The 21208-nt window shown below is 39.1% G+C and overlaps 1 protein-coding gene across 2 annotated transcripts; it reads left to right on the top strand.

Annotated features, from left to right (window-relative positions):
- Window positions 1-265: 265 nt before the first annotated feature.
- Window positions 266-18958, top strand: Arpp19 (cAMP regulated phosphoprotein 19). Of its 2 annotated transcripts, none has more exons than XM_052187800.1 (4): window positions 266-380; window positions 565-619; window positions 14469-14591; window positions 18769-18958. In XM_052187800.1, exons 1-4 carry the CDS (start codon window positions 292-294, stop codon window positions 18937-18939), a joined length of 438 nt encoding a protein of 145 aa, XP_052043760.1. In that variant the 5' UTR covers window positions 266-291; the 3' UTR covers window positions 18940-18958. The 2 variants fall into 2 exon arrangements, with proteins under 2 accessions (XP_052043760.1, XP_052043761.1); XM_052187801.1 differs by having other exon boundaries at window positions 298-384.
- Window positions 18959-21208: the final 2250 nt, after the last annotated feature.

Genomic DNA, 21208 nt, shown 5'->3' with positions numbered 1-21208 from the left:
AGAGAGAGAGAGGAGAGAGGGGAGAGAGAGGAGAGAGGGGAGAGAGGGGAGGGGGAGAGAGGAGAGAGGGGAGAGAGAGGAGAGAGAGGAGAGAGGAGAGAGAGAGAGGAGAGAGAGGGGAGAGAGAGCAGGGAGAGCGGGGAGAGAGGAGAGAGAGAGAGAGGAGGGAGGGAGAGAGAGAGAGAGAGAGAGAGAGAGAGAGAGAGAGAGAGAGAGGAGAGAGAGAGAGAGAGAGAGAGAGAGAGAGAGAGAGAGAGACCAACTACAATTCCCAGGAAGCACTGTGCGCCCATGGACGGAAGTGAGGTGAGGCGCGAGCCGCAACCTTTGAGGGAAAGAGGAAGTGCTCGGGCGTCGCAGGGCCGGAGGCGCGGGGATAGGTAGGTAAGGGCGCGGCGCGGGAGCCTGGCGGGCCTGGGCTGCGGGAGCTACGGCGGGCGGGTGCCCGGGGCCCGTGTCGTCACAAGGCGGCAGCCGCCGGCCCGGCGGGCAGCGGGGCAGGCAGAAGGTGGCGGGCGGTCTTGCCTCCCGGTAATCTGTCTTCTCCCGGCGTCTCTTCTGCAGAAGGAGCACCATGTCCGCGGAAGTCCCCGAGGCAGCGTCGGCCGAGGAGCAAAAGGTGAGTGTGCGGGAGGACCCGGGGGCCCTGCGGGACGTGGTGTGGCGGGAACCTTGGTTGGCGGGCCCGCGGAAGCGAGGCCGGCCTGGGGCCCTCCGCCGACGGCTCCTCCCGCAACCGGGGAGGCCCGGCGAGGTGAAACTAACCGATTCTCTGCCGTGCCCCGGAGAGGCGCCCAAGTCCAGGCCCGTTTAGGAGCCCGGGCTTTATGGTGGGCTTGTATTTGCTCAGGACGTTTGCCCTCCGGAAGCGCTCGGACCACTTGTAAGCTTGCAGAGAACTCTTAAGGTGGTGTCTCCATTCAGGCGGCGATGCAGGGCTAAGATTAGGGGTGTGAGTTGTGTGGCCTCGTGATCTTTTCCTAAACCCTTTGGGCTTCAGTCTTCTTGTCGGTGAAGTCCCGGTAGTAGTGCCTACTTCCCACGACGGCTGTGAGGCCCAAACGAAAACCCAGCACAACTTCTGCTCAAAAAACAAACAAACAAGCAAACAAAAAACAAAACAAAACAAAAACCCAAAAGCTAGCTGGTGAGGTTTGCGTGTGTGTGGCTCTTGACTAAATTTGAGAATTGGAGCTTTAGAAAATTTCACTACCTTAGATATTACTCGAAACATGGGGATATTTTTGTCAGCTCATTTGTATTCCTCTGATGAAGGGAAATGTGCTAACAATATACCTATGAATTTGAGGCCTATATGTTTGTTTATCTGGGGGTAGTGCTAGCCCATTCCATCGTAATTATTATGATGCCTTGACTTCCTGGGTACATGGAGTCAGTTAGCTAACAAAGGAGAAAAGTCATGGAGAAGACCCAACAATTTTTCTTAAACAAATTGCGCCTTTAATCCCAAATACTCAGGCAAAAGCAAGAGGATTTCTTGAGTTCCAGGTCAGCTGGAGCTACATAATGAAATCCTGTCTCAAAATTTATTAATTGATTGATAATACCAAACTGCTTTACTGTATATGGATTTGGTCTAATTTTTAAACGTAATCCTTACACTTAATGTTAGCACTGTAGAGAAGTGGCTTTTGCTCATTCCATATGCTCTAATCATGTCAACTTACCCTCCATTGTTTCTTTCATTGTCATAGTTCTCGTCTGATAGTAATTGTAAGTTAACTGATGAAAAGAAGGATAATTAAAAACAATAGACAGTTATAACCTGTCATTATAGTTTGAAAAAAGAAAGATTTACCCATTCATCCCTTCCTTCTTCCCTCCCTCCCTCCCTCTATCCCTCCTTCTGCAGGGCCACTGGGACAGCCTAGGCAAGGGCTTTACCTCTCAGCTCTATTCCTGGGGTCCCCCACCCTCATTTTCATGAGAACATCCCTAGACATGAGAGAAAGTATGCACAGCAAACACTTTCTGTCTGACTATCCGCCCAGCCCCTCTTTTGTCCTTTTGAGGGGGGGGGGCTGGTATAGCTTGGCTACCTAGAGAGAATGGCCCTCGCCTTCCTGTTTGTGCAGCTTTGAACTGATTTCACTAAGTCTCCCAGGCTGGCCTTATACTCACTTTGTAGTCAGACCAGGCCTTGAATTTGGGAAACTCTAGACGCAGACACCAAGTGACTCAGGTTACAAGCCTGTGCCTGTGCCATGAGGCCCAGCTGAGCAATAGGGGGTTTTGTTGTTGTTGTTTTTTTTTTTAAGCCCACAAAAATGCATATAGTTTAAGGATTACAGTCTTTCTTAGCAATAATCTTAAATATTGCCTGTTCATTTTGTAAACTTTTTGGTGAGTTTATAATTGCTTTGAATTTAGGACCTCAAAAGGCCATGTCTATCTTGTCTTAAATACACTGAAATGAAGCTCAGTTTTAACTTGCTACACAGAGTGTGGTGGATAATTTTCTTTCTAAAAAGTTTATTGTGTGTTGTGGGGTATTTGTATAGAGACCAGAAAATGGACTGTGGGGTCCTGTTTTCTCCTACCATGAGAGTTCCTGGATTGAACTTGGATTGTAAAAATTGGTGGGTTAGAGTCTGTACCCACTGAATCATCTTGCTGGCCCCTGTTTAATTATTTTTTAGGCAGAGACTCACTCAGTAGCCCTGGCTGGCCTTTAACTTGAAGTGCTCTGGCCTAAAGCTCCTCCCCCCCCCCTCCAAGTTCAAGGATTACAGTCTGGCTGCCACTACACCCAGCTAAAATAATTTGGGGTAATACTTGTTATATGCTGCTAAGGTTTGAAGTATTGATTTCTAGAGTATATTTTTGATTACAGTAGCCTAATACAGGGCTGGTGAGTTGGTCCAGTGGTTAAAAGTACTGCCTGCTCGTCACAGGATCGGGTTCAATACCCAAGCAACCACATGGCAGCAGCTCACAACTGTAACTCCAAGATCCAACACCCTCACATAGACATGATGCAGGCAAAAAACGAGTGTACATAAAATAAATTATTTTTTAAGATAGCCTACTACGATACCTAATATCAGGGATAACTTTTAATCTTTTCTCTTTATGCTTTTTTTTCTCCTTGAGCATTTTTAGGTCTTTCTATCTAGCTACTGTCATTAATACCAGTCAGAGGGTGTGGGAAATGTAATGCCCCTTTTTGAATTGAAGATTGGCCGTACATTGTAAGTGCCTGTGGCGTGGACACTATCCTTAAACAGGAGGAAAATGTGCAAAGTCACTTCTCTGTTCCCATGAGCCAAATCACCTGTTTCTTCTGTTTGGAAGAGCAGTTACATGACCTGAAAAGTTGATTATTGTCTCTGTACCCAGTTGACCTTCCAATGAAGCTTAAGTATTCAGCTAAAAATACTTTTAAGGTTTTATAGTGGGTTAGCTTGTTACCTTTAAAAGTTTGAGATACTTTTACCTTACATGAAATAAGGCAAGATTAATGTTTCTCCTTCTGAATGGTGTACACTCACATTAACAGAAATTTGCACATCAATGAAAATAAAATTAAAAAGCAAAAGTGTAAAAAGAGAAGAAAATCAAATAGGTCCCTATTTTTAATTAGGATAATAATTAAATATGTGTGAGCATAAAAGAAACAGAAACCCAAACAAAGTCGATCAATAAACTGTTCGTTGTAGCTGGTATTGTACTGAAACTAAATATCTAATATATTGAGAAATGGTAGCAGCTTTTAAAAGTTAACTATCCCATAGGACAGGTGATGACTAAGTTCTCCATTGATATAAGCTATGAGGTCATTTAACTATTTAGAATTGAAGTTAACATTTTAAAATTAGCTCTAGCTAGCTATAGTAGTTCCCCTAATAATCCCAGCAGTCAGGAGGCAGAAGCTATGTGAGTTTAGGACCAACATGAGCTACTTAACCCAGTATAATACAGTGAGCCCAAAAACCTTAACTTTGACCCACGTTAAAAATATGAACAAAACTAAATGCATGATGTATATATGTGTGCTGCAACTTAGGTTGTTTGTTTTTGGTTTGTTTTTTTAAGATGCCAGTAGCAAGTTTCCTAGAGATTATTTTAATTAAACTAAGTGACGTGTCTTAGGAAAGACTAGCTGATGTAGAGCTCTCAACTGAAATAATTGTTAAAAGAACACTGGGCCAGGCTGGAGAGACAGCTCAGTTAAAGAACATTGCCTGCTCTTTGAGAGCATCTGGTTTGATTCCCAGCACCCTCTTGCTGGCTTATCGCCATCTGTAACTGCAGATCCAGAGGATCCAGTGTCCTCTTCTGACCTCTGGGCACAGGAGTAGCATACAGACATACAAACAGACAAAACACACAAACCTAAAAATAATTATTTTTTAAAAAAATATGGGCAGGGTATGGTGGCACACACCTTGAATCTCAGTGTTTGGGGGGCAGAGGCAGGTGGATCTCTGACTTTGAGGCCACCCTGGTCTACATGGTGAGATTTGAAGCAGCCAGACCTATATAGAGAAACCCTGTCTCAAAAATACGTATACAGTTTTGGTTGTGAGCGAAGCCTTTAATGGCTGAGCAACCACATGGTGGCTAACACACAACTGTAATTTGGATCCGATGCCCTCTTTGGGTGTATCTGAAGACAGCTACAGTGTACTTATAAATAAAATTAATATGTATGTATGTATGTATAATATGTATAATATAATTTTTACAATTAAGACAAGCCTAGTGAGTTGTGGAAGAGGAAGGGAACTGTAAAATATAATGTTTCAGTGTAAAACCTCTAGTTCCATTCTGGATACAAGTTCTCTCAAAGGCTACCTGGAAGTGGATGGTGCTGGGTGACCTTGGTCAGTCCTGTCTGAGAGTTTGTCTGCCCCAGTTGTCTGTCACAGCTTGGTGTTCCACCTCCTTTCATCACCTTCTCTTGCTCTGTCGCCAATAAGTCATCTTCTTGCCCACATTGTTCTAATCTCTTCATGATGCCTCCTTTATCCTCACACAAAACCTGCTTGTCCAAGTCTTTGTATGTCTAAGTCCTACATGCTCTTTTCTGTAATCAGAATTATGCTTGGTTGCATGTGTCAGAAAAATAAAATTAGGAGTAGTTTAAACAAAACAGAAGTTTGTTATTTTTTTCTCTTGGCAAAAAAGCACAAAAGAAAGCTACCCCAGGAGTGGAAGAGTGGTTCTAAGTCTTCCAGGATGTCCTTTGCTGTGCTCCACCATTCTTAGCACCTCAGTTCCTAATGTAGTATGGCTGCTCCAGTTTCAGACATTGTAAGCTCATTAAACCATGAGAAAGGACTCAGGGTTGGTAAAAAGTCTTCATGGGAGATGGTTTTCAATCTTACCTCTGACACTTATCTCTTAGTAGCTGTCTGTTGTTTGTTTTAATGTTTATGGGTGTTTTGCTTGCATATATATTTATGTACATGTGTGCTGGTGGTACATGTACCCTGGAAAGCCAGAAGAGTGCATCAGATTCCGTTACAGACCGTTGTGAGCCACCATGTGGGTGCTGGGAGTTGGGTACAGGACCTCTGGACCAGCCATTGCTGTTAACCACTGAGCCATTTCTCCAGTCCCATGACTTTTTCTATATATCAGTATTTAACAGTAGGTATAAATTGGTTTTTTTTTTTTTTTTGGTTTGTTGTTGTTGTTGTTGTTGTTGTTTTATTTTACCCCGAGTTTTAAAAATTGTAGTTAATCTTAGTATTTTCTGGAGCTTTTTTGTTATAACTTCTGGTAGGCTAAATAGTGTACTCTTTTTCTATTTAGACAGATTTCTCTTTCTTTGATTTGCTCAACAGAATCTCTTATCCCAGATTGGCCTTAAACTCAGTGTGTAGTCCAGGTTGAGTTTGGACTATGAGTATTATCCTCCTACACCTACCTCCTGAATGCTGGGCTTTCTTGAGTCATATCCCATCTGTACTAGGGTTGAAACCCAGGGCCTACTGCATGCTGAGTAGGTGCTCTGCCACTGAGTTACATCTCCAGCCCTACTGGCTTGTCGGATTTGCTCCTGTTTGTTGTGTAAGATTTGTACTTTATAACTTATTTCCTGAACCTGTTAGTTCTGCTGCATCAAATATTCTTAGGCTGATGACAAACCTAACTTTGTAGAAAATTTTGGTTTTATGGAAACAGTTGAAGGTCGTTGTGTTCATTCTGAAGACTTAGTTACTGTCATTGAATTCCAAACACTGCCAAATAGTAAGAATTTATAGAACAAAAGTAATTTTCTAAAATTGGTAACAGTAGTTGAACCTTCCTAACAATATTTTAAAAGGTCTGTTGGCTTTTGTTATTTTTCCTTATTCATCAGTGCACTAGTGAGCATAATGCCCAGCAGACAGGAGAACTTACTTGAGTCTTTACTGCTCATGCTATGTAACTTAGCCACAGGCTGAAAATGATTTGGTAAAATTGATTTTAGCTTACTACAATATAAAATAATCATTTAACTCCCCCCCCACACACTAGAGATTGAACTGAGGGCATACCATGCACATGTGAAGCAAGCACCATACCACTGAGCTACAGTTCCCAGATCTAATCATTTTTCAAAGGCCTTTTGCTATTGTTGGTGCTGATCTATTGAACCCAGAACCTTAGCAATTTCTGATTTTGCTTTGCTACTACATTCCAGTAAATGTTTTATGTGTGTATACCTAATACCCTAGTAACAAAGGGTTTCTAATGTATTCTGATTATAATAAAACTCACAAAAATACATGTGTTAATCTTAGTTCATGATCACATTAGATAAAAATTAGGTTCTGTTTTATGTGTAGACAATAAGAAGACAGCTGATGCCCTTTCCACCATTACCCACTTAGTTATATAGTTATATATAAAGTGTACTTTATTTCAGCATACATGCTAAAATATAGAAACCCGTTACAAGTTTTTAAATAATAAAATTTTAAAATCAGATTTGAATTGTTAAAACTATTTTTCTTCCTGGGTTTTATATTCCTTTTTAAGCTTTTTAACTTTTATTAGTGAGTGAGAGAGTGATTGTGAAGTATGTGTTCACACCAATATACCACAGTGTAAATGTGCAGAATAGAGAAAAACTTGTGGGAGTCTGTTCTCTCTTCCTACCATCTGGGACCCAGGGATCAAACTCAGGCCATTAGGCCCCTTACTTTTGTGTGTGTGTGTGTGGGGGGGGGTTGATTGGTTGGTTGGTTGTTGTTTTTTTGAGACAGGGTTTTTCTGTGTAGCCCTGGTTATCCTGGAACTACATCTGTAGACTAGGCAGACCTTGAACTCAGAGATCCACCTACCTCTGCCTCCTGAGTGGGGGATTAAAGGCTTTACCAAGTCTGCCAGCTTCTTTAACTGTTGTTTTTAAAGACCTGGTTTATATATCAAATCCTGGCCTTGAACTCCCAATAGTCTCACCTCTATTTCATACATGCTGGGGTTAAAAATATAAGCCCAGCGTTTTTTTAATTGGTTATTTTATTTACATTTCAAATGTCCCCCTTCCCACAACCCCCCATCCCATTCCCCTCTCCCCTTTGCTTCTATGAGGGTGCTTCCCCACCCAGCTCTATTCCCATCTCACTACTCCAGTGTCCCCTCAGACCTCCACAGGACCAAGGGCCTTCCCTCCCATTGATGACAGATAAGGCTGTCCTCTGCTACATGTGCAGCTGGAGCCGTGGGCCCCTCTTTGGTTGGTGGTTTAGTCCCTGGGAGCTGTGGGTGGTCGTGTTAGTTGATATTGTTGTTCTTCCTGTGTTCTTCAGCTCCTTCAGTCCTTCCCCTAACTCTTCTACTGGCATCCCTGAATGCTCAGCTTTTAGCTTGGTCTGATTTTGTAGCCGTGGCTGGTCTGGAAAGTGCTAGGATGCCTAAGCTGTCCTCAGATTTGTAATCTTACCTGGACTGCTTGGCTCTTCCCATTGTTGTTCTTCTACTTTGTCTCCACTAATTTCTTCCTTTTATTTCCTTCTAACTAGTTTCTTTGCTTATTGTCCTTCCCCATCCCCTGCTGTGGATTAAACTGTTTCCCAAGCTACTGGTCTACCACTAAGTTAAGTCTGTACACATATACAACATACATAGTCTTTGTGAGAGTTCCTTTTTGTTTGGATGAAGAGTATCACCTCCCTCCCTCCCTCCCTCCCTCACTCACTCACTCACTCACTCATTCACTCTAAAATATTTTATCAGGGACTGGGGAGATGGCTTGGAGTGTTAAGGTTCTTGCCTCCAAGCTTGCTATCTTGAGTTTGATCTCCAGATCCCACATGGTGGAATGAGAGAACAAGACTCCTACACTCTGACTTACACACTTACACATTATTGTGACATGCGCATGCCACCTCAATAACATACATAAATAAATGTAAAAACAGTTACTTGGATCTTTTTTTAATAAAATCAAATACTATAAGATAAATCTAAATGAATGTTCTGCTTTGGGGAGGGTCTCAGTAAGTTTATCCAGGCTCACCATCTCAAGTCATCTCTGGCTCTGAGAGCAGAACTAGATGTATCTGTAACCACACCCAACTAATGATGTCTACCTGGTACATAAATGTGCTGATTTCAAGCCTCTTTTCTTTCTTGCCTAACAGGTTGTTAGCTGCTCACATGGATTAATATAGGAGAAACCAGAGTTTCTAGGATCTGCCTAAATTTAGACAGAAATTATCCTTTGTAGCAGCAGAGTCCACAGTAACCAGGAGAACCAGATTCTCTGTCCCTGACACTGCTCATAGTTGAATTAGCAGAAATTATCACTGAAACCTTGCTGACATGTCAGTCATCTCCAAGGTGGAGATTCCAAAGCCCAGGCATTCACTCCTTAAGTTAGTGCGGATTCTATGTAAAACAGCCCTATTCCTGAGTGGGCTTCTAATACTGTTAGGTTTTCTTCAAGGACAAAATAATAGTGATTTTCTTCAAACGCTGTTGTCATGCTAGGACCTACCTGCAAGGATCAGGCACCTGTGTACAGGTTATACAGAGCACAAGCTTATACCTTAGCATTATTGGGTATATACCAGTAAATAGCACCTGCCATCCCATGCCCACCATGGGAAGGATACAGAGAGCAGGGCCTATGTATTCTGTTATACTTTGTTTGTTTTTTGAGACAAGGTTTCTTTGTGTAGCCCTAGCTGTTCTGGGACTCTTCTTCTGTAGACCAGACTGGCCTCCAACTCAGAAACCCAATTGCTTCTGCTGGGATTAAAGGTCTGTGCCACTTCCACCTACCTGGCTGGTTTCTGTATCTCTAATAATACTTTTGTCTAGGATCTATATTACTCAGTATTGATACAGTTGCACTAGCTCTTATTTGGTAGTATTTACCTTATGTTATCTTCCCTGTGTTATTTTCTTCCTGTGTCACTTATTTTTAAATTTTACTCAGTAGATGGCTAGTTTTTTGTTTTTTTAATCTAGCTATGAATTTATATCTGTTCATTTCTTTGTTTATTTTGGCCTTTTGAGAGGTTGTCCTGGAACATGCTCTGCTAACCAGGCTTGTGAACTTGCAACAATTCTTTTGACTCTGTCACCCGAATCCTGGGATTGCAGGCATGACTCTCCCTACTGGCTTCCAGACCCAGATGTAAATTGACAGGCCACCTTGTGATCATTAACATTTTAGGATTTTTTTTCCTTTCATCTCACCTTTGCTTCTTTTTTATTGCATCATGTTTGTATTCTGTCCCTTTGTTATTGTGCTTGCGAGCATACGTGTTGTATCTAGTCCTATTGTTTCATTAATGCTCCCTATTGATTTTGTTTCTCTATTATTAAACTACCAATTTGGAATTTTTGTTTATCGTCCCCTTTTTAAACTTCGTTATATGCTGGTTGGTGGTGGCACGTGCCTCTAAAGCACTTAGGCAGAGGTAGGCTTAACTCTTAGTTCAAAGCCAGCCTGGTGTATAGATGGAGTTTCAGGACAGCCAGGGCTACACAGAATGACCCTGCCTGAAAAGAAAAGAAAAGAAAAGAAAAAGAAAACTTTATTATGCATCTTTATCAAACTGTTAATTGAATATGATCACTTCTGTATTAATTTCTTTTTTCATGGACTCAGTAGCTAAAGAAAGTAACTTAAAGCAAGGGTTTATGTTTGCTCTGAGGTCGAAGATACAGCCCATAGAGTCTTAGAATGTATGGCAACATGAACCAATGCACTTACGCAGAGATGAATTTTGATGTTCATCCTTCTTCCTTTCCCTTACCCCCAATATTTAGTGTAAGTGCATATGTGTGTGTTGTGTGTTAAGTGTACATGTGAAGGCCAGAGGAGGGCATCACACATAGCCCCTGGAACTGGAGTGACAAGTGCTTGTGCAGCACCTGCCTTAGTACATGGTTACTCCAGTCTTCACAACCGTACACAGCTTCTCTTAAACCACTGAGCCATCTCTTTAGTCTACTTCCTTTTTAAAAAAATACTGTCTAGGATCCCAGCCTATGAAACGATATTGACAACATCTAGGATAGATCTTGCCTTCTAGGATAGATCTTGCCTTCTAGTTAATCCATCCACAAACTATCTTATAGATATGCCTAGAGGTTCTGTTACTGTCAAGTTTTGATAGTCAGTACAAGCTATCATGACTGTTCCAAATTATAAACATTTATACTTATACTTAAAAAATACTTATCCTTTTATGTGTCTTCCTTCCTTCCTTCCTTCCTTTTTTTTTTTTTTTTTTTTTGTCTGATTTTGCTTTTGCAGCACTTGGGATTGAACCTGGTACCCTGCCCATTCTTGACAGTGCTCCACAATAAGCTATACCCCAGCCCTTTATTGTTGCCTGTCCTCTCTCCCTCTCAGATGATAAAATTGTGAGTCCAGGGCCTCTATGCTCTCTGACACTGGCTACATCTCTGGCTCTGTATGTTTTTATCCCTTTGCAAAAGACATCCAGGGAGGGTATAATATTTAATGTATGAATATGTAACCTATTTTTTGTTTGTGTTTGCTTTATATTTCCTCTTTATCTAAAGCTCCCCCCCCAAACCCCCTTCTTCACAGTTTGTTTTCATTCTTAGCTACAGTAAATGTTCAGGAATATCTTTCATGTATAAGAACCTGGAACCTTAGCAAATTCTGTGTCCTCTTAACATGTTTTAGTATAGCTACAGGTATAAATTATTTCACTTGATTTTTGTTAAGCATCATATGAGGAAGACAAGAACAAAAGCTACATGTTTCAAACAGAAAGGAAATGTTTTGAGGTGCTAGGTTACAAATTCTTGAAAACATTGAAAGGGGAAAAGAAATGTTTTTAGAGGCAGGGATTGAAGAATACCTCTTTGACTGTAGGAATGAGTCCTGTTTGGAGCCTGCCATCTTCTATCCAACTGCCATGTGGCTGCTACGGGCATCCTGGTTGTCTGTGGATACCACACTGTGGGAACTCACAAGCCTGCTCTGTAACAGTATGGTCAAGAGAAGAATCTTCCACACTTGTTCATCTGCTGTGGCTACCATTGGCTACCTAATAGTAATGCAGATTGGGAAATGTAGTTTTAGCTTTCTGTTTATACTGTTTGGGGAAGCATGTAGGGAAGAGCAAGAACGGCTGAAGCGAGCACCACAGTGTCCCTGCCCCCATGTGTTTATGTCTCTATAGCAAATCTATAGCTGTGTTAGAATGTTAGTGCATGTCCAGCAATTTGGACTTACTTAATATAAGGTCCTGCATCTGCTCTAGGCTAAGAATGTTTTTGTATTCTTCATAAGTACTGTGGAAGTCTTGATAGTGCTTGACTATGTTTTCAAATGCAGCTTAGGCCAGTCTTTTCCTATCTTTATTTCTCTTGTTGAATACAGAACAAAGTTTGAATTCATCTAAAATTGTACTAGCAGGACTTATTAATGTATACTGGCAAGGAAGTTCAAGAATTGGAGTTTTTTCATCTTCCTCTATCCTTCACTCCCTCTCTTACCTCTCTCCACTCACTATCCTCTCCTTGATTGAGATGTGATCTCAATAGTCTCAAATTCTCGAGAAGAAGTAAAAAGTGTGTTTTGTTTTTTCATGAGAAAGTGCCTCTGTATGGGTGGCTCCTGGAACTCACTATGTAGATCAGCCTGGCCTCATTTTTTTTTTTCTTGTGTGAGCATACATGGGGTACATGTGTGCTACAGCATACTTGTGAAGGTCAGGAGACTCAGTTCTCTCCATCTACCATCAGTGAGATGAAACCCAGGTTATCATATTTATATGTAGCAAGCTCCTTTACTTGCTGCATAATCTTTCTGGCTCAAGAAAATCTTGATTCTGGTCAAAAGGTTTGAAAGTGCTAGGACTAAAGGCCAACAGTTGACTGTGGCTCCTTTTCAGTAAGCATTATCTAAAATGGGCAAACTGAACAGGGAAACCCAAGAATAGGGCCTTTAATCCAGTTTTGCTTTGAAACTGCAGTTCTGAGAATGCCAACGGGTTGCAGTAGATTGGTGTTGTAAAGGCTGAGCTTGCCACTAGATGTCGCTAAGGTTCTAGCACACCTTATTTTTGCATTGGTATCTCCAGCTTTACATAAGTACGATATCTACATATCCTACTTGGTTAGGTTCTAATCTCAAGACAGAAATCATGTATAGATATCAGTTTTGAAAAACTCCTTAAAGAACTTCCCCAGCATTCAGGAGGCAGAGGCAGGTGGATTTCTGTGAGTTCAAGGCCAGGTTGGTCTTCATAGTGAGTTCCAGGACAGCCAAAGCTATATAGTGAAACCCTGTCTCAAAACCAAAAATCTCCTTTAGAACAGTATTACAGTTATTTTTTGTGTGTATGTAGACTTGAGCATATGACTATGATTGAGTACCAGCTGAGGTAGTGGGCTTGTGAAGACTTAACTTGTAAGCATGAGAATGATAAGCAACATGTCGGCATGCTCACACACTGAACAGTATCCAGGGTTTATATTGTATACCTCACATTTAAATTTCTGGACATATCATTCTTGAATGTAAAGGCTGGAAAATCATTATTTAAAGTCTTACTGTGCTGAATACACAGGTAAATTTTGTATGGAGTATATGTGTGAATCATCACAGTAAGAGATTAGAAGATGAAGCTGCAGCCTAGAAAGGGAAAACAGGACATCTGAAGCAGAAAAGGACAGGGATATAGAAAGGTATTCAAAAACAAAGGGTATCTTCCATTAGCACCTTTCCCCACAAAATCCTCTAAGATATAAAGTGTGGTGTAAGGGAGTTGTTGAGGGTCAAGTGTTGATAATACATAAAGTGAATAAAATATATATAAATGTAATTTTGAGGAAAATCTATAAAAAGACATGAGGTTAAATTTTTTTCTAGATGAATTATTTACTTGCTATATAAGAACAGTTGGTTTGACATTTAAATTTTAACATTTCTGCTATTTTACTTCATAAATAATCTTAGAGACTCAAAATGTGCCAAAGTGTGATTTGCCAGTTCAGAGAAATGAGTCCAATAGCTAAAAGTATCCTTGCCAGCTGTCTGGCCTCAAGTCACAGGAGACCTGTGATTTATTGATTCATTGTTCTTGCCATGATATGATAAATTCTTTCCTGTAAAATAGCATTTTGAGGAATATATACTCAATCAAGATAGGTATTTGAGAAAATATTTTTAAGATAGTAAGACCAGGGATATAAACAAGTGATAGAACATTTAACGAGCATACATGAACCCCCAAGTTTAATCCTAAGCACTGGGATGGATGGGGGTGCATTTAATGTCAATCTTTTCAGAAAATAGGCTCCAAACCCTAAAAGTATATGATTTTTTTTTTTTTTTTGACATGAACAGAATTTCCCCTTTTTTTTGTTGGTGGGAAACAGGAACTTTCTTACTCGAGGCCAGCCTTGAACTTGCTATAGTCTTCCTGCAGCAGATTCCTGGGTATTGTAATTACAGGGATGAGCTCTCACACATAGCCAGATGTGAGGATTGATGAGAAAAATGCCATTATAAAAATCAGGGTCTTCTGAATTGATTTACTTAAGGAAAGTATGCTAGTATTTGGACTGTTGTTTAATGTCTAGTAAAGAGTCTAAGGAGTTTAAAATCATATGTGATGTTAAATGAGGAAATCAAAAAGATCTTTTAGATTTTTGATAGTATTAGGAAAATTCTCTAAATATAGACAAAGAGCTGAAGAGTTCCATAGAAGGTGACTAATTATGAATGTATTATACATGACTGGAAAGTAACTGCAAGCAGACTTGAGAGCTGAGCTATCTCGGTATTTTTATCCAGTGTGTGGGGTGTTATACATGCATCACAGCTATAATAGACCTATCACATGGGACACTCGAGAAAAAAGATAGAGGCGTTTGAAAGGTTCCTGGGCTTGATTTCTTAGAGGCTGTATTGCTTGGCGTTCAACAACGAAAGCTAGAGACTAGATAATAAAAGGTGAATTATTTTCAAAAATTCGATTATAACAGGAATAATCTACTTGAAATTATTTCAGGAAATGGAAGATAAAGTAACTAGTCCAGAGAAAGCTGAAGAAGCAAAGTTAAAAGCAAGGTATCCTCATTTGGGACAAAAGCCTGGAGGTTCTGATTTTTTAAGAAAAAGATTGCAGAAAGGGGTAAGTTGCTGAGTGTCATCTCCACACGTTTCCCTGTGAGCTCAGTGTGCTGACAAACTGAGTTGAATGTCTGTGTCTTTATTCCTGTATTTTTAGGTGCGTGTCTCTCTGTCAATATTTCACATGGTTCATGTATGCAATGAATGTGTATGAAAAGAGGCAATTATAATGTTTTAAATTATAAAATATTTCAAGTACGTACCACAGTACGGGTAATAATGTCAAAGAATTCTTATTTTGTCATCTTTATAAAAACGTAAATGTAGATGTAACTCAAACCTACCCTGTATTTTCTGTGTGGCCCCTTTCCCTCTTCTGTTCAAAAGAACCCCTGTCCAGAACAGTTATTTACCCCATCAACCTTATTAAAACTTTCTTGTTTGAAAGCAAGTCTCATACAACATTCAGAGGCTTACAATCCTTTGTATTTGGATGAAATAATCATTTGTAAAATCATTTAATTTGCTTCACATTTTCTTTAATCCAATTTATACATAATTTTAGTAGTTCAAATTACTGAAAGCAATTTTCCCAGAGTCTTGTCTGCCTCGGACATTATTTCTTAGCATGGAAATAGTAGTGCTACTTGTTGTTTTCTAAATGTCCTCTCCTTCTGCTTGAAAAATTTAGATAATTAGAATCAAAGCATATTTGAATTCTTTCTCATATCAGGATCAGAGAATGATGAAGTATACGTGAAAGGTAATTACGTACCATATAAGATGCTATATTATGGTTCTCTTTAAGTAAATACCTTAAGTGAATTGGTATCTGCTGTTTATACAAAGAAACAAGTATGTGGGTGTGCACTATAGTTACATATATACTCCAAAACAGTGATTTTTTTAAAAAGGTATCAACAAATAATGTGGTTTAGTTTAAACATTAGAAAATGAAAGACTTACATCTTTCAAATAATAAAATAAAGAAAATAATATTAAACGTAGAAAAGTGCAAAATTTCTGTACTCTAAAACAGATTCTTGTAGGAAAATTATTCCAAAGCTCGAGGACTTTAAAAACATTAACATAACTCTAAATAGAGAAATTTAACAGGAACAATAACTGTTAGGACAGAAAGTGTTTACATCCAAGGTAGAAATCAGTAAAATTTAAATTTCATCATACTAAATTCAACCAAAGTGGGAAAATATTTAGAATAATTCCTATGGTAAGCATGAAATTGAGTGTAACTAATGTATTACTTTTTTGTGTAAACATTAAAATCATTACTCTTAATTTTGAAAGGTTCATGAAAGATTTTATATAAGATTCATGGAAGTATTTACATTTTTTGACTAATTTCTATAAGTTAATATAAACTATAATTCTGTATGAGGGGGGGAAAGCTTCAAATTTGAAGCTTTTTTTTTCCTCTTTAAGTTTTTACTATAATTAAAAGCCACATCAATGTTCGACATCAGAGAAATAGTTAATAAGTTATAATGAGTCTACAAGTAGAATATATGTATTATGTAAGCAAGTACATCAAGGTGAAAACTCTGCTCATTAGGAGTCTAGGTTTAGTGTAGAATGTGTATATACTGTCTACTTAAACAACTATAGCCGTAGGTGAATTTTCAGCTATGACATAATCATACATGATCCTGAGCATAAGCTTCCCATTTGCACTTGACTGATTATTAGTATTTAGGAGATAGTTTCTTCACAGCAGAATAAATGTATCTTAAAGTTGGAAGTGACACTTGGATCAAATAATTATATAAAATTTTCAGTGTCAATGTTTGATTCTGTAATTTCCCAAACTATCAGCAAATAAGCTTTTATTGTTAATAGATTTTTAAGTTTGAATCACGGGGTTCTAGGTTTCAATTTTCCTTTGTCATAATAGTTAACAAGCTAAGAAACAGTTTCTGCATTGTTTGAGGGGGTTGAATTATATTCAGTTAGTATATTAAGTCATTTTCTGTATTGTACCCATTGATATTATAAGATTAATGTTAAAATATTCTCACTAGGCTTTTAACAGTAAGACCATATGTATGGTGAGTTTGTAGCTCATCAGAGTCAAAAAGGATTTGAACAGTCTAGCCTGTGAATTTCTGTATTTGTGGTTTGTAAAGTACCAAGACTGAGGACCCCGTTCTAATAAACTTGACTTTAGAGTTTGTCATGTTGGGTGACCACATATATAAAATCAGTGCTGCTCAGTTAATGGGAAGTCTGGTGGTAATGCTTATGTAATGTCAGCACTTGGTTTGAAAACCGCAGGAGTATCAGGAATTCAGTCACCCCTGCTACATATAGCAAGTTAGAGTTTGAAGCTAGCTTGGGATTTATGAGACACTGTCTCAAATGGATAAATAAATAAATGTGAAGAGAGGCTTTTGTAAGCTTGCCTTCTATATGATCTAACGTATCTTATTAGGTTTTTAGGGTTTTGTTTTGCTTGAGAAAGGATCTCACTATAGCTCACACTGGCCTGGAGCTTATTTGTAGTCCAAGCTGGCCTTAAACCTGCATGATATTCCTGCTACATACAAAGACTCCAAATGTGAGGATTATAGGGAGTAATAAGTATACATGGCTGCTTTTAGATTTTTTTTTTTTTTTTTTTTGTAAAATGATGAAGCTTAGAAATTGTTAGGCAGCTAATACACAGCTAGACTGTGTCTCTTGGACCCTAACCTGAGAAACATCAGTCTCCTTTACTTGCACCACCTGTCAGTGTTTGCTCTGCTGGATTCTGTTTAAACTCCAGCTATAGTAAAATATAAATTATTTTTCTCTTCAGCAAATCTCAGTATGCAATTAAATGAGATTATTTTATGATTAACCTTTTTTTTTAGTATAAAATAGCTTCTAGTTAGAAACTGAGTTTATTAAATTGGAGGAAATTGCACAGTCTTAAGCCTGCAAGGCCTCTTGCTTCTAAGCCTGACAACCTTAGTTCAGCCTTCAGGACTTATGACATGGAAGGAGCAAACCAACTTCTGAAAGTTGCCCTCTGACCTCCACACATGCTCTCTGGCATATATACCCACTAAATAAGGAAATTTTTTATTTATTTATAAATATATTTATATTTATATATGTGTGTGTATATATTTTAAAATTGATTAGAGTATCAATCTTCTTTTTACAATTTGCACTGTTAAATTTCTTACTTTCTACATACATTAAGTAATAGAAGTAAGAAATTTGTTAGGGTGCTTTGTTGTGCAGATGTCAACCAGTAAAAAGAAGTGGTGCTCCATTTTAAGACAGGGAGGACATTCAGTCCTGAATGTCTCCACTTCCTGAGTACTGGGACTCCAGGGGTGCCACAGGTACCCAGATAGAAGCAGCTTCTTGATTCTGGGGGCATCAAAATTCCCATTTTAAAGGATCAATCAGAAATGATACTTGAGCAACCTCAGAAGAACTCAGGCACGTTTCATTTTTTATTACTTCATATGAAGTTTATACAGTGCTGTCTGAAAGTAGTTTCTCATTATAGACCCATTGGCCATAGGTAGATCTGCCTTATCAAAGAATAACTAGGGGGAGCCAGCCAGTGACCCCTCCCTAGACCATCCAGAGCACTAAGCTGAGTCCCAGCTGCTTCATTTTACCATGTCTCCAAAGTCTGAGAAATTTTTCTGTTCATTATTTATATGTGCTATTATTTCATCGCTGCATTATCTCCTTTTGTCAAGCTCAGATTTTAGTGACCACAAGCGTCTGGTAACATCAGTTGACTTACTTGATCATTTTTATCTCTTGCTAGCTCTTGATACATTAACTTATGTACAGTAGACATTCAATGAAAATCAGCTAAACATGATGAATAGAAGGCAGAATTCAAGCAAATTCATCTGGTTTTGCTTGTAGACTATCCTGAGGTTGCTCTTAAACTGTCATCACAGGTTTTTGTTTCATTCATTAATTCATTTAATGTGCATTAGTGTTCTGCCTGCATGCGTGCCTGTGTGAAGGTGAGGGTGTTGGATCCCCTGGAACAGGAGTTATAGACAGTTGTGAACTGCCATGTGGGTGCTGGGAATTGAACCCAGGTCCTTTGGAAGAGCAGCCAGTGCTCTTAATCACAGCCATCTCTCCAGCCCCACAGTTTTATCATAGTGTTAAAGGGTTGTGGTTTCATCTTTCAACCAAAATCAGTGTATTGGTAACAAAGAACTTTTAAACTCTAATTTGATTTTTGTTTTTGTTTTCAGCAAAAGTATTTTGATTCTGGGGACTACAACATGGCAAAAGCAAAGATGAAGAACAAGCAGCTTCCTGCTGCAGCCCCGGATAAGACAGAGGTCACTGGTGACCACATTCCCACTCCACAGGACCTCCCTCAGCGGAAACCATCCCTGGTTGCTAGCAAGCTGGCTGGCTGATTAAAAGAGCTGAACTGCATGAGTCTTCTAATGTCCTTTATTTCTCCTTCCTACGTTACTTACCCACTTCCGTTCCTTTCACTCACTCTGTCATTTGAGACTGACAGTTTTGCAGGTAGTGGTAGTGTGTGCTACTGTTGGAAAGGAGCATACGTGTGTAGAGGTTTTGGTTAGTTTCACAGTGCACTGATGCAAAGGACATGTAACAGCAACATAAGTAAATGACATGACAATTGTACATATTACCTAGCTGGTGTAGGGCTGGCTCCAACAAGTAGCAAGCAAGTTTTCAGCTTTAATGCTCTGGCTTTCTTTCCTTTCTCATAGGTACAGCTTTGTATGTTACTCTTATTTAATAGAACCTCTGTTGTATTGATTTCTTCTGTATCTTCTTTTTGAATTCTGTAAGACAGGAGTTTAAGACCACAAGTTGGAAGACAAGTCACATAATCCAAACACAAGTAAATGGGCTGCAAAAGATTTGAGTAACTGCTTTGGATGTGATGGCCTTAAACCTGCTGTTCCAGCTTTAACAAGAACATCTTACCTGGGCGATATTTGCCCGTTCTGGTGTGACTTGTGTGACTCTAATGCTTACCAGCTGTCACTGAAGCTAGTGCTCTTCCTCGTTCTGCAGTGTGTGGCGACAGCTTTCTTTGTTGAAGACGTGAATGGGTGTGCATGTGCACTGACTATTGCATTCACTTTTGTGCCATTTTTGTAAATACAATAGTTTTGCACAACCTTTTACAAATGTCTGTATTAATTTCACCCTATTAGAAAGTAGATGGTGTGCCAACCAGAAGCACAATTCCTACACAAATCTGCCTGCCATTACTGCTTTTGTATAAGAATAGTTTACAATCTTGAGCTTATTAGAATACCAAACTGAAATATACTCAGCCTGCTACAGAGTTAAGCTTTTTCATTTGTTACTAATATTCATGACTTTCAGTGGCCTTGTAAAAATATGATATGTTGCTTAGGCATATCTTTTGTTCTATGCAGAACATTTCATTTTGACTTTTACAAAAAATTACAATTCATATAATTTATATAAACTTTCTTAGTGTAGAAACTTTCTACTTCCACCTTCAGCTTTGGGGATACTAAAGTAGAAAACTGGCATTCTCTGTCTTCTGTTATCTTCCCGAGTCTTATCTTTACTTTGCTTCTGTGACTCGTATTGGGTTATCTCATTTATATAAAAGTGTATGTGTCTATCTTTACTTTTTAAACTTGCTTAAATAAAAGAATTTTTGTGAGGGTTTTTTTGTTATGCTGAGAATCAAACCACTGTCTCACATGTGCTTTTAGCAAGCACGGTACCACAGAACTATACTCTTATTCCTAAGGGAACTTTATAATGAAGCAAGGAGTTGAAAAGATTTGTCTAGAATAAGCTGAATTCTGTTAAATAATTTTAAATAATTAGGATGAACTAGGAGAATAGGGCTAATAATGAAAATGATTATGTGATGATAGGTAAAGCATTCATATTAAAGTATTTAGGTATCTCCTATACATGCCATTTTAATAAAATATCAGTTTACTTTTACTTGTGGTTTATGTATTAGTGGAAACATTAGCAGACTTTATTTGGACACATTTATTATTAGAGTTCTCCCCCAGGATGTCAGGCTGTAGCATATTGAGCAGTAGCAGCCTGAGCTGATACAGTTCTTCCTCTTCATCTTGGGCTCGGGTGAGGGCTACTTCCCTATGGAATCCAGGCATCATTTGTATTATACTATATTTGTGCACCTACTTGTGCACATTAGTGATTGGTCCTGTTCCACTTAACGTGAGGCAGAAAAGCAACATGCTTTATACTCAACATTGATAATTTTAGAGCTCCATTCTATGTAAATATATTTGTAATGAGCAAACAAATTATTCCATAATGTGTGCAGTTTATCATACGATCGCTAGATAGTCTTCCTCTTGCACTCCCGTGGATATTTGCAAACCCATCCCCAAGTTCAGATAGATGAATCTGAGGTAAGAGTGACTATGCTCTTCCTGAACACCAGACTTATAGTCTGACAAAGAGTAACACCTGCTTGTGTTTTGATTTGTAAAATAGGACACTGATGTTTAACCTACCTCAAGACTTGAGGATCTGTGAAATACTAAGTGCCCCAAATATTACAGTCTTTTCAAAAGTCAATTTCCTCACTAAACCAACCTGCCTTCTAAGTAGCAGTGTTTAAAATCTCAGGATTTTCCACGAGGAAAGACCTGTTAAGGATTTATATGTATCGCTGCA

This window comes from Apodemus sylvaticus, chromosome 7 (assembly GCF_947179515.1).
Source record: "Apodemus sylvaticus chromosome 7, mApoSyl1.1, whole genome shotgun sequence".
NCBI lineage: Eukaryota > Metazoa > Chordata > Mammalia > Rodentia > Muridae > Apodemus > Apodemus sylvaticus.
This window is presented reverse-complemented; position numbering and strand designations above follow the sequence as displayed.